This window comes from Leptonychotes weddellii, chromosome 1 (assembly GCF_054177405.1).
Source record: "Leptonychotes weddellii isolate Sample4059 chromosome 1, ASM5417740v2, whole genome shotgun sequence".
Lineage (NCBI taxonomy): Eukaryota > Metazoa > Chordata > Mammalia > Carnivora > Phocidae > Leptonychotes > Leptonychotes weddellii.
The window spans coordinates 133,675,478-133,689,297 of record NC_138369.1 but is presented as its reverse complement, the minus strand read 5'-3'; the positions used below and the strand labels follow the sequence as shown (position 1 = coordinate 133,689,297).

The following is a 13,820-nucleotide window of genomic DNA, read 5'->3' as shown; positions in this document are numbered from 1 at the left end:
CAGCCTGGCAGCGGGCCTGTAAACCTCAGGACATCTCACGCAATGGCCTGTGCCCCCGGGGCCAGTTCCACCAGCTGTGGTGCCCGGTCAGTGAAGACAAGGCAGGCCTCCCCTAGGTCACGTGGCTTGGCTCATTTCGTATTTTGGAGAAGCAGCTGAGTGGGAGAGGAAGCAGCAAGTGGGAAAGGTGGCACTAGGATCATTCTGCCTCTCTGACATAGTCAGGTGGCAGTCTTTATTTTTTAAAAGCAAAGCAAGATGATCTCATCTTGGGACGACTTAAAAAGGATAGAAAGGGCGCCTGGGTGGCTCAGTCGTTAAGCGTCTGCCTTCGGCTCAGGTCATGATCCCAGGGTCCTGGGATCGAGTCCCACATCGGGCTCTCTGCTCGGCAGGAAGCCTGCTTCTCCCTCTCCCACTCCCCCCTGCTTGTGTTCCTGCTCTCGCTATCTCTCTCTCTGTCAAATAAATAAATAAAATCTTTAAAAAACAAAACAAAACAAAAAAATAAAAAAAAAATTAAAAGGATAGAAAATGTCGATTTGGAAAACGTTGTTGAAATCGTGCCTCAGAAAGAAGGAAAAGGTTTAGGGGCTCCTGGATGGCTCAGTTGGTTAAGCATCCGAGTCTTGATCTCAGCTCAGGTCTTAATCTCAGGGTCATGAGTTCAAGCCCCAGAAAAAAGAAAAAAAAAAAGGAAAAAGTTTAGGACTAATTCCATTAAAGATGGTATTTCCTGGGAGGAAGGAGAACCTGAGAGCAAGGATCTGGGAAAGGTTTCTTAACTTCAGCACTATTGACATTTTGCATTGGATAATTCCTTGTTGTGGGGCTATCCTGTGTATGTAGGATGTTTAGCAGCAGCCCCTGACCACTACTCACTAGATCCCAGTAGCACTCCCCCAAGTTGTAATAACCAAAAATGTCTCCAGACATTGTCACATGTCATCTGGGGGACAAATTTTCCCTGGTTGAAAACCACTGACCTAGGAGGATAGTCCCCTGACATCAGGAAGGGCCACAGCTAAGCACTTCTAGCTTTCTGAGAGGAAGTTCTAGTCTAGTACTAATCACTACACACTGCTTCCCTCTACATTAGCAGTGTGCAGAGTTTGTACACCCAGGAAGATTGTCTGGAAGACTAGACTACCTAGTGTCTTGGTCTTAAGAAGAGTCAACCTTCTAGTTTCCCAAGGGAAGGGATTTAAGCATCAGATCAATAGTTGCCTGGGCAACCTTTTAGACCTATCCAGAGGTTCTGAACCTGGTTACCCATGAGAGCCACCCAGAAGGACTTTGAGACCCAAGACTCAATTAAATCAGAATCTGTTCTGTATTTTATAAAATCTTTATTTTATAAAAGATCTACTAATGGGGCAGTTACAGTTTAAGAATCAGCACATCCAGCCAGAGATTCTGTGATTCTTATATTACTGAACCAAGCATCATACTCAGAAAAGTCCACCCAATCAACCAATCAATAAATTAATCAATCAACTAAATTGTGGTGTCTTTGGCCAGATGTGGCAGTGACATGCTAGCTACTAAATAGCAAGGATGTTTAAATAGCACAAGGGTAAATATTTACAAACCTAAGAAAAAAAGGAAAGCAAGAAAAGAGAAGGGGCGCCTGGATGGCTCAGTCGGTTAAGTGTCCGTCTCTTGGTTTCCCTCAGGTCATGATCTCAGGGTCATGAGATCCAGCCCCCTGTAGGGCTCCATGCTCAGTGGGGAGTCTGCTTCCCCTCTCCCTTTCCCTCTGCCCCTCCCCAGCTTGTGCGCACACCCGCGCGCGTCCACACACATACACACACTCTCAAATAAATAAATTTCTAAAAAAGAAGATAAGAGAAAGAAATAAGAAAGAAAAAAGAGAAGGAAAGAAAGGAAAAAAGAGAAAGAAAGAATGGAAGGAAGGAAGGAAGAGAGAAAAGAAAGAAAGAGAAGAAATTCCAGTAATAGGAGAAGCACTGCCTGATTTGTTGTAGTGAGACAATACCTTTGTAGATCTTCCTGAAATTGAAATACCTGTTGGGGTTAGAAATAAAGTCCTAAACCCCAAAGAAGAAGTTTGTCTTCTGTGAGTGGGACAACACCTTTGTAGATCTTCCTGAAATTGAAATACCTGTTGGGGTTAGAAATAAAGTCCTAAACCCCAAAGAAGAGGTTTGTCTTCTGTGAGTGGGAAAAACTAAGCCAGAGAGGCTGAGAGGTTGGTTTGGTTGTTTGTTGCTGGTCAGTTTTTCAGTCTTCTGTGGCATATCAACCCTCAAGTCATGAGGAGAGAGCCAGGGGTGTCGGGTGGACAGGCACCTACATGATGATGTAGAGAGCATGCCTTCAACAGGGCCCACACACTAGATGAGGCAGTGGTCTTGAAGAATCTTCTCTAATGCAAAAATGATACCCTTCAAATGATGGAACTGGTATGGAGAAAGAAGCAATTTATCAGCTGGGTCTGATAGCAGCAGATTGTACAGGATGTATATTCAGTGTATCCTGAAGGATAATAAAAACCCAAGCTGGTTCTGATAAATCCAGTACTCACAAGAAGAAGCCAGCTTTTGATATTTGGGCAAGAGATTTGTGTCAGGAGCTTTGGTGTGATATGTTGTTGAATGTGAGGAGGGAGATCTGGGGAGATGATAAACAGGAAGAACCCATGAAGTGGAGGGCAGAAATGTCTCCTGCTAAAGCCAGATGTTCAGCTTAATTGCATGCTGTGGAGCAGTAACCCTCTGATCCAAGGCCAGCCCAAGGGGGTTGTGTATTGGGCTGAGACGGGAAGGAGATCTGGTTCCTGATACTGCCTCTGTTTCCATTTATTCTGTGACCTCAGGCAAGTGAAGTCATTTTCTCTCTCTGGATTGTATTTTTTCTTACATGTAACAATGGAGTGCTGGAGGAAACTATAATTCCAGAATTCTCTTCAGAGAAGAGCTTTTGAAAGTGGTAAAGGATGCTTGTTAGTTGATTCAGTTCTATAACTTTTTAAACAGTTTTTAAAGTTCATACTATATATTATTACTAAATAACCCTTCACACAGAATTTAATTATTAAACATTTCAAAAACAATGAAATCAATTGTAGTACTCAATGCAATGTCTTGACTATAGAGGATATTAATAAAATTCTATTGAATGTTTGAATGAATGAATAAATATAAGGCACTAAGAACATTGCTAACATCTCAAAGAATAAGACTAAAGCAAATTTGTGAGAATATTTGTGGTCAAGTGACATTCAGGCAATAGTAAATTGGCAAATGTTTCTAAAAATCCAAAGATTTTTTCTAAAATGTAAGTCTTTATGAATGTGAAAAACCCTCAGTTCTTCCATATCCTGATTTTCTGTCTAGTTGTTCTATCAACTGTTGAGAGAGAGATGTTGAAGTTTCTAACTATAATTGTGGATTTATCTATTTCTCCTTTCAGTTCTAACATTGCTTCACACATTTTGCAGCTGTATACTACAAATGCTATTGGAAAATAAACTTTTACTTACCAGAAATGGGGTGGTTAGAAATAATTTGAAAAGCATCTTCAAGGGAATTCAAAGTTAGAATTAAAATTTTTTAAGGTTACCAAAGGAGAAAAACAGAGATCAGTGGCAACATTTAATGATCAAGATTTAAAATGCACGCTCAGGAATGAAAAAGAAATTAGAGATTTGACCTCAGTATTTCCAGAGTCAGAAGACCAGGAGTTGGACTAGATGATCTGAAGATCCCTTTCAACACGAAGATTCTTTGACTTACTGAAATTCCCTCCAAAACTGCCTTGGACTCAATTAGATTAGATGAGTTAGATACTCTCAACAATAATGGCTGACTAGAGGTAGATGTATCATTAGAAGCTGATACCATCTATCTAAGAATTTGGAAGTAACTTGTAGATACAGAGTGACCACAATATGTTAGCAATTATTAGCAGTAGCTATGGCTAGGGGAGGCCCAGGGTAATCCCACTACAGTGAGTTTTAGTACAAACTCAGGAAGATGTGTGTATATGTGTGTGGCGTGAATAAAATAAAACAGTGGCTCACTGAATTCTTCAGCAAATCTAGTAATTTAAAAGAAAAGCCAACATGATTTATGTGGAGAGAAATGAGGCTTTGAGTGACCCATTGGAGTTGAGGTAATAGGCAAGAGCACAGGTAAGGAGGATGCAAGTCACTATACTTTATTCAGACTTTCAAAAGTCTTTCATGAAAAGAAAACAGATGAACATATGGGAAGGAGGAAGAAAAAGAGAGAGGGAAACAAACCATAAAAGACTCCTAACCAATAGAGAAAGAAACTAAGGGTTGATGGAGGGAGGCTGGTGGGTGATGGGCTAGATGGGTGATGGGTATTCAAGAGGGTACGTGTTGTGATGAGCACTGGGTGTTGTATGTAAGTGATGAATCACTGAACTCTACTCCAGAAACCAATATTGCACTGTATGTTAACTAACTAAAATTTAAATTTAAAAAAGTCTTCCATGAAGCTACAAAAAAGATAATGCTTCATGGGATTTGAACGGCATTTTTTCATAAATAGAAACCTGGATTCCCATTTGACCCTGCATTTGAATATAAAACTAAGAGTATTACATCCATTAGTTAGCACGTAGCATAGAGCATGAAACATAGTAGTCACTCAGTAAATATTTGTTGGATGACATTTAATACTCACGACAACCTTCTGAGATGCCTATGATTATCATCTCTATTTTAGAAGTGAAAGGACTGATGGTTTAGAGAAGTTTTCTCTACTAAGAACAGATACCAAGATTCTCCCAGTCTCTCTTAGTAACCTACACTCTGAGCCCTTATATCTCAGCCTATCTTGATCTGCTTCCCAAACTATTCATGATCTGCATAGCTTCTAAACCCAGGCTTTGCCTCTCTTTAACGGTCTTGTACTTGGTCTTCCAATCTTATTTACTAAGTATTTACTACTTATTTACTACTTATTACTTATTTACTACTTATTACTTATTTACTACTCCTCCAGTGCTAAGTTGCCCTGGCCCAGTCTGACTCCTGGGACCTGAACCTTGCTAAGGTCTTTCAGTGTCAGCATTCTTATTCAAGCTCCTTATATTAATTCATTCAAATGATTTATTGGACCTCTCTGTGTGCCAAGTTTAATGCCAGGTGCTGGCAGTAAACATGACAGTCTCTGCCCTCAGGGAAACTATTACAGAAGACCTTGGAAGCGTGGGCATTTTCTGATAGGAAAACAAGGAAATAGGTAAGTAGAAATGACTTGGAAGAGAAATGTTACCTCAAGAATAAGTCCTGGCATAGAACCTATTTAACATTCTTATATATGGAAAATGAGAGATACACACAATGAAATAATCTGGTTTTCAGGAAGTGCCAACATCTTTCCAAGGAGTGAAATGCAAGTTGATGGAGATTTACTGTAAAAAGAGCCAGCAAGCTATCCAAAAGGGCTGAACAGAAAGCAACGTGCACTCTAATACTTTTGGCAAACACCAGTGAATGCATTTAGGAAAATGCAATCTAGTCTGTTTATAGGATGATGGGATCTGAGCTATCAGGGAGTCAATTCAACAAATACTTGTGGTTCTACTCTTTGGAAGAAGACATGTGCTGAACACCGCAGGTCATATGAAGATGATGGAGACATAGATCCTATTCTCAAATACCCTGAGAATTATAGATAAGGCTCAAGGAAGAAAGTGGTATTTAAGATGAGTCTTAAATTATGGGTGGGATTTGGATGGGTGAATATTTGTGAGGGAAAAAAAGAAAATTCCAGATAGGTGAAAGAGCATAAAGCAATGATGCAGGAAAACTTAGGGTATTGCCCTGAAATGGTAAATTTTCCAGTATAGTTGGTGGGTAGGGCACACGGTAGAGAGTGGAGGGTTTGAAAGACATGATAGTAAATTAGGGATCTTGACTGCCTATCTTGGGAGCCTGCACGGGAAGAAGAGAGGGAAGTCAACTGTTGTAGGCTTTGGGATGTTGAGGAGAAACATGTATGTATTTAGCCATAGATGATTTATGATAGTAAAAATGGAAACACTCTAAATATTTGACAATAGAAGACTTACCTTATAAACATATATTGGATTACAAAGCCACATTAAAAATCACCTATACTCAAGGAGTTTAAAAAGACATGAGAAAAGGCACAAAATATGATGTTTAAATAAAAAAAAACCCACAATGTAAAACGGTATTACAGCACAACTCTCATTAGAGTAAATATATATATAACTGATTTTTTAAAATTGAAGTATAGTTGACACACAATGTGACATTAGTTTCAGGTTATAACTTGGTGATTCGACAAGTCTATACACGATGCTATCTATGCCCACCACAAGTGTAGCTACCATCTGTCACCATACAACGCTATTATAATAATATGGACTATATTCCCCATGCTGTACCTTTTATCCCCGTGACTTATTCATTCCATAACTGGGAGCCTGTACCTCCCCCTCCCTTTCCCATTTTGCCCATCTCCGCACCCTCCCTCCCCTCTGGCAACCATCAGTTTGTTCTCTGTATTTATGGGTTTGTTTCTACTTTTTGTTTGTTTGTATAACTGATTTCTAAAACAGCATTAATATATGATTATTCACGGCCCTTCCTCTGCCCTTCTCTGCCTCTTTGGAAAATTCTGATTTGCCCATCCTCCTCTCAATCTTGTGAATTCCAGCCTCACCATGCAGATCCCTGTTTCATGTGTGAGTCTTTTAGGAAAGGGGATGGGGACCTACACTGTAAGTTCATTCTCCAGGAGCAGAAAGAGGAGGGGGAGGAGGAGGAGGCAGCATCATGCTGTGAACCAGAGGCAGGGCTGAGGAGCTTGGGGAAGATGAGTGGTGAAATGAGAGAGGACTCAGGGTGTGAGAGGGCTAGAGTCTGGAAGAACTAGGGAAAGGGGAGTTTACCAAGTGTTCTTGTAGGTTATATATTGGGTATTCTTAATGTTCTCAGGAGAAACAAATGAAGATTGGCTTCTGGCTGCATGGGACCCCAGATCTTATTTACCAAAAAAAAAAAAACTGGAAAGAAAGAAACTAAAAAATTAGAAGTGGTTAGCTCTGCATTGATGGGATTATTGGGCATTGACACTCTTATGTAAGTTTTGAATAAAAACTCCCCAATAGTGGGGAGTGCATTATTGTTGTTTAAAGAAGATATAGTTTCAACAGGGTAGTCTGGGCAGGCTGAACTGTAAAGGGTTCAGAGATGAGTGGGGGTGATAAAATGGGTTTAGATATCTTTCTCAAGACATCTGGTGTGAATAGGAGAGTCTTGGTCAAAAGCTTAAAGAAGTGGGAAATCCAGGACATTTTTTAAGAGAGGGGGCTTTTAGGGATGGCAGAGCTGAAGAGTTTGACAAATTAGATAGCAAATACCCAGGGAGGGTGTATTTTTGGAAACATTTTTGGTAATTTGCATGTCCTAGAGGCAAAGGGAATTTTATGGCTTGGTCTTTAATTATCTGTGAGGTGTTTATCACTTGGTCCAAATTATACTGGTTGAGAACTAAGAGGTAATTTCTCAGCTGAGGCTTAACTGGCTCCAGTCTGACTTTCCAAAAGTCAAAAGGTTAGGGATGTAGTAATAAGAAAGATAAACTTTAAAGGACTCTGATCTTTAAAGAGGAATGCTGATTCAAGAATGCTAATTGAAATCTGCAAAATCACAGTTAAACTGGATGCAGATTTGTTTGTTAAATTCTGAGATTCCAGAAGTTAGAGGAAGGTACATGATGAACAAAATTCGGTATATTTCTTATGTGAGATATTAATGGATTGAACTTGTTATGTCCACAGGCTGAATCTAAATACACCCAAAAAGAGTTTGCATTAATTCTTAGACATTTGTTTTGGGAATATTGTCCTCAATCTTCCTGGGAAGGTATCAAAGATGACAGTGATAATAGCATATCCCATGATGCTCTCTTGAAGGAAATATTAGGTAATTTTCAAGTCTTCAAATTCCCAGAGATGACTAATATGGGGAGTTGGTGAAACTGATGAATTATTTATTTTGGTCTGTGACAGGTGAAGACACACCTACAATACAGGCTTCAAGAGAGAAGGACTGTCAGACGGATACCTAAATATAATTTTCTGAGACTTTCTCGATGAGATCTAGTGTCCATATTTGGAAGAGGTTATGAGAGGGGAGAAGTGATGAATGCAGATCGCTGTGGTTATTAATGAAGCATAAAATTGGAAAGAGGTATTAACTTGTCAAGAAGGTGTAAATGAAAAGACAAAAGGATCGACGTAGCACGAACAGCCAGGATGTGTGTAGCAGGGCAAAGGAAGCAGGATGGCAGGGGAGGTAAGTCACAGAACAGGAGGATGATAAACTGCTACCTCGGTGTAGCTTTTGCCCACAGAGACACTGTTGAGTTCCGGGGCACAGCTGTCTCAAAGCATGTGAGCACAAGGTCGTAAATGAAAAAAAGGGAAATAATGGAGAAGAAATTCATTTGGTGGCCATCATATAGAATGTGTTTGAAGGAGTTCAAAACAGGAGAAAGGTAACAGTTCAAGGAGAAGTGCAAAGGGAGGCTAGAATGGGAAACACAGGGAAAGAGAGGAAACAAATATATAATTAGTATCTACTAGAAAGCAAGCAGAAACTGTTGGTCCAGCTCTTTTGATGCCTCTACATTAACTCAGGCTTTTTAATGCAGTTGCCTCAAACTTCATTCTCAAAATGTATGTTAGCTGGTTATGAAACAATAAAATAACGTGCAAAAATGGCATACTTGACTCTCGCCTATGATGAGAGACTTCCATTTTCTCCTTTGTTAATTTCTACATCATTTGAGTTTTTATTAAGCATGTATTACTTTTATAACAAGACAAAACCAGAAAAATTCTATCAGAGTGAGGTTAGCTTCCCTGGATAAGCCACCTGTACTACAAAATAATCACTATAAAGGGGTGTATTCATGTTAAATAAAATGTATCAATAAAAGTCATAGAAATAATAATGTGTAATAAAAACATGAGCATGTTACTTATTACACTCAGTAGACTCACATCACACTCATATTTTCCTTAAAGGTTAGGCTTAAAACCTGACCCCTACCCCAAATAAATTATATAAAAATAAGTGTGGCTCCAGTGTTGGCCACACAACCATAAACAAATCTATGAAGATGTATTAAGTTTATAGAGGCTTTGATGATTGGTGTGGGTGATATGAGTAGGCAAGGGCACTGAAATTTCCCACTCTGCCTTATTTACCACTAGTTATTTGGTAGCTATCCTAAAGGCCCCATGAGGGGTGCCTGGGTGGGTCAGTTGGTTAAGCATCTGCCTTTGGCTCCGGTCATGATCCCAGGGTCCTGGGATCAAGCCTCTCATCAAGCCCCTCATCAAGCCCCGCATCTGGCTCCTTGCTCAGCAGGGAGCCTGCTTCTCCCTTTCCCTCTGTCTGCTGCTCACCCTGCTTGTGCTCTCTCCCTGTCAAATGAATAAATAAAATCTTTAAAAAAAAAATAAATAAAGGCCCATGATTTGAATTCCCAAACATTTGCGTATGGCCTTTCCCTGTAATCTTTCTTTTAGTCTAGCTCTATTTAGTGTAGTTAGTTCTCAAATTCAGTGTACATAAGAATTACCATACAGGGTGGCATACACAAAACCATGTATCCTATAATTTGTGGGTGATTCAAGGGATTTTTCAGAAGTAATTTTGTTTGTACTTAATTTTTGTCTTACTTGCTGATTCTACAACCACCCTGTTCCTTTGTATAATATGAGATTTGGCTCCACTTGAGAGAACTATCAGAAATTTAATTGAGTATTCCCTTATGCTGCCTGAAGAAAAGAATAGGGAAAATTCTTGTGGCTCAAATCCCCTCTCAACCTTCCAAAACTAGTATATATTAAATGCTTAATTTATTTAGCCTGACCAGGAATTCTGTCAAAGTACAGGCATCCATCCTTTATATTTTCTAGTAGAAGATAGAGTCCCATTATTAAGCCGTCAGGTCTATTTATTGGTCAAAAACAAACAAGCACAACCATTGTAACTCTAAGAGAGAAATTAGCAAATTTGAGATGTAACCCATTGAGGAGGAATCCAGCAGATTTCCAGAGAATGAGCAGTGACTTGGGCTAGAATGATTTATGGCCCTTTAGGAGCTGGGTGGGGAACTAGATGGTTAAATGAGGATGGTCTGCCAGATGCATTCTTAACCTAAGGGTGGGGGAAAAAATGGTCAGATGGGCCTGGATTAGGAAGCCAGGTGAGACTCAAGGACGAGGTGAAGACCGGGTCCCCAGGTCGGTTGTGCAAACTGTGATCTGCACAAGAGCTCTGACTGGAGGAAGTGGAAAGGGGCAGGAGCTGAAAGCCTGGCTTTGGGTCTTGGTAGGGCATGGTGCCCGCAGGGTTGGGGGCTTGAAGCAGGGACGACCTTTTCCCCTATGCTGAGAGGCAAAAACAGGCCAGTGGTGAACGGGGAGGATGTTTGCTTCATGCATTAAACTTCACATAAGTTTAAGGGGCAGTCATTTAGACAATATATCCTGGTTTCAAAATGGTTGTGAGATGGCTAACATTTTAAGTTGTTAACTCAAATTTTGTTTTTCACTCTGAAGGCCTCCCTTCTGTCCCTGCTGGAGAGGAGTAAGTAGCATTCAAGCAGGTACTCAGTTCTCTGAGATTTCCGTAATTAGAAGAGATGGAGCAGAACAGGAAACCAAAAGTGACTATGATTATTCTGGCTTTTGTTCTGCAAAAAATCTAAGCATTTAGGGGAAGGCGAGTTGTAGGTATAGACATAATGTCTTGGTAAACCAAGGAGAGGCATCAGATTTCCTCGGGCTGTGGGAAGGAGAGAATGAGAGAGAAAGAGATGAATTGGCTGATAGAATTGGCTGTGTAGACTTTGAATACAAAGAAGACTCTTGAACCTACACCCAGCAACTCCGAGAAGGAGGGAAGAGTTGTGTGGCATACCCAGGACAACAGAACCAGAAGTGGACTGGCAGACGATTCCCTGCCCAAGCCTCTGCATGATGGTAGCAGAACAGTGGGCATCTCATATCACCCAGTGAGAGAGAACCAACCAGTAAGGCCCAACCCCTACTCTACTTTGGCATTGTTTAAAGCCAGCGATTCCCAGGGAAGACTGAAATGAAGTTGTTTTCTGTCAATTTGGCAGACAGGGACCTCAGAATAAAAAAAATATAAAACAAGAAACCACATTGACCTGAATATAAAATTCAAGATTTTATACTTGATATTAGACTGCTGCCTTTAAGTGAGTATATCAACATGGCTGTATCAGGGTCCTGGGTCTTGCCTCCCATGTGCCGGGCACTGTGAAGCATGTTCACACCTGTTCTTCCATGTAATCTTCACAACAGCACTACATGGCAGATGTTGTGATCACCCCAGGGTACAGGTGAAACACCGTGGCTCAAAGACCCAGTGGGTAAGTGGAGGAGCAGGGATGCAGACCCAGGTCTGTTTTACTTCCTGCATTATATCCCTGTTATCCGTGGCATGTACCTAAGCTAAGAGACAAAGGGAATATACTGGAGTTCTCAAAGGTAAGGAACAAAAACAGAGCTCTGTCCACTATGGTATTGGATCTGTCTCATTACCGAAAGCAGAGTATATGAATACACACACACACTCACGCGTGCGCGTGAACAGTCAATTCCAAAACTCCCACCCAAGTATGAGCAAAATAACAGACATACTTTAGCATTTATTTTTAAAAAATGTCTAATTTCTCAAAGACTCAGGTTTGACTTAAATATTTATAGTCAAGGCTCTGGATACATGGTATGCTCCATTGCACAAGACCAGTTTACCTGATTAGGGTCGGGGTCAACTTCATCCCAGTTGTTAGTGACATGGCCTTGGTCGATAGATTCAAAGGGCTTGTGAGAAACTGAAGGTAGAATCCTATAAAGCCAGCTGGGGGAAAACAAGGACACATAAGCCTTAGGGCGGTGTTACGGGGATATGCAGACTGCTCAGGAAGTACCATCAGGAAGATGTTCAAGTCAACAACGATCTGTGGGCTTTAATGTGAGAAACAATGACACAGCATCACTTCTTAATAGCCACTGCTGCCCATAGCCCTGGCCTTTTCCCACCTTTCCACTCTATCCATCACTCTTCAAATTGGGGCTCTGGCTCTTGGTGGTTCCCATACTGACAAAAAATGAAGAATTTTCATTCCCAGTGACAATTATAAAGGAAGGGGAAAAGTACCTTGAGGGATATCTGTACAGGAAAATCCATAGAAAAACATTAGTGTGTATACGTCATCGGATACTAATTCTCACTCTGGAAGGTGAGGACAATGAATCTTACATAGATTGAGAGAACATGGGTAGTTTTTTTTTATTTTTGAAATACATTTTTAAAAAAATTATAAAAGTAATACATGCTATTGGTAGAAATAATTTAAGTAATTCAAAAGTCCCTAAGGGTAAATGGGTCCTCCAATTTGTCTTCCAGTTTCTTCAGGGCCAAGTACCAGAACCATCAGAGCTTAACAATCTTAGAAGCAACTGTGTGATCCTGGGCAAGTTACAAAAATTCCCTGACCCTGTTTCTCATCCTTATCTCCTAGGATTGTTGCAAGGATTCAGCTTATGTATCTAGAATGTCTCACACACAGTTAAGTGCTCACTTACTAGATATGAGTTGAATTGTCTAACTCTAATCATCTGGATTTTTATGATGGTCCAAATTTTCCACATTCTCTGTCTTGCTTTTCCCCTCTCAGTTCCTAAGGGATCAGCTAACTAATCTGATAAAAATTAACACTTAGCAGGTATAATCTCTGTTAGTTTTGTGAGAGCCCTCCACTCTGTGGTTTAAAGGAGGAGTGACTCACTCTAAGAATCCCAGGCTTGCTCACCTATGGATGGAGCTGGTTCTTTCTTTCCCCTTGGGATTTTGAACATTTTCACAAAATTATTGTGGATACCTTTGGAGAGTTCTAAACAGATGGGTGAGCTATGCCTAGTGTCCCTTATTTTTTAGCTGTTTATAAAACTCCCCAGGCAGCACTACATTGCCCTGGTCAGAGATTTAATTCTGATTCAAGGATTCGTGCCAACTTCTTAATGAAATGCCAACAGCTCCTTTTCAGCCTCCTGGAACAGAGCTAAGCTCCTGCTGGCTGAAGATATCGCTGAATAATGGGGGTAGGCAGCAGAATCTGGAGTCCAGGTGTCCCATTAACGAATGGGCCATAAAGTCAAGAACATAGTCATGGAGGTTAGGTTGCCATAAATTAGAATGGACAGGAATTGTCAGTGTGCTTACCTTACCTTGACTGTTTGGGATAGCAAAGAGAGGTGATTAAATAGCAATAGAATTAACCCCCGATTTTGGCAAGTATGAGAAACTCTCTCTTCCCTCCATGCACAAAGCTATCAAGAGAGAAGCGCTATTGATATGCACATGGTAGCACAGCCCTTGCCATAGCTCACACTCAGCTCTCTGGCAGCCTCCTAGGCATACCCTGTACTGGAAGGAGAAACTCTGCTGTGGTGACAGTAATGATGGTTGGACAAATTAATGTTCATCGAGCACTCACCGTGCGCCAGGCAATGTGCTAGTACTTTATAGGCATTCTTTCCTTTAATCCTCACCACAACTATGAAGTAGGTACTATCATTATCTCTTTTTTTTTTTTCAATTTTTTTTTTTTTATTCTTCTGTTAATCCCCATACATTACATCATTAGTTCTAGATGAAGTGTTCCATGATTCATTGTTCGTGCACAACACCCAGTGCTCCATGCAGAACGTGCCCTCCTCAACACCCACCACCAGGCCAACCC

At 40.6% G+C, this 13,820-nt stretch overlaps 1 protein-coding gene across 1 annotated transcript in view; it reads right to left on the bottom strand.

Annotated features, from left to right (window-relative positions):
- HGD (homogentisate 1,2-dioxygenase) overlaps positions 1–13,820 on the bottom strand; it is a 41,692-nt gene that overhangs the window by 19,942 nt on the left and 7,930 nt on the right. Inside the window, exon 4 of the mRNA XM_006731937.3 lies at positions 11,830–11,935. Within this exon, the coding sequence (XP_006732000.1) occupies positions 11,830–11,935 (106 nt within the window). The remainder of the gene's footprint in view (positions 1–11,829; positions 11,936–13,820) is intronic.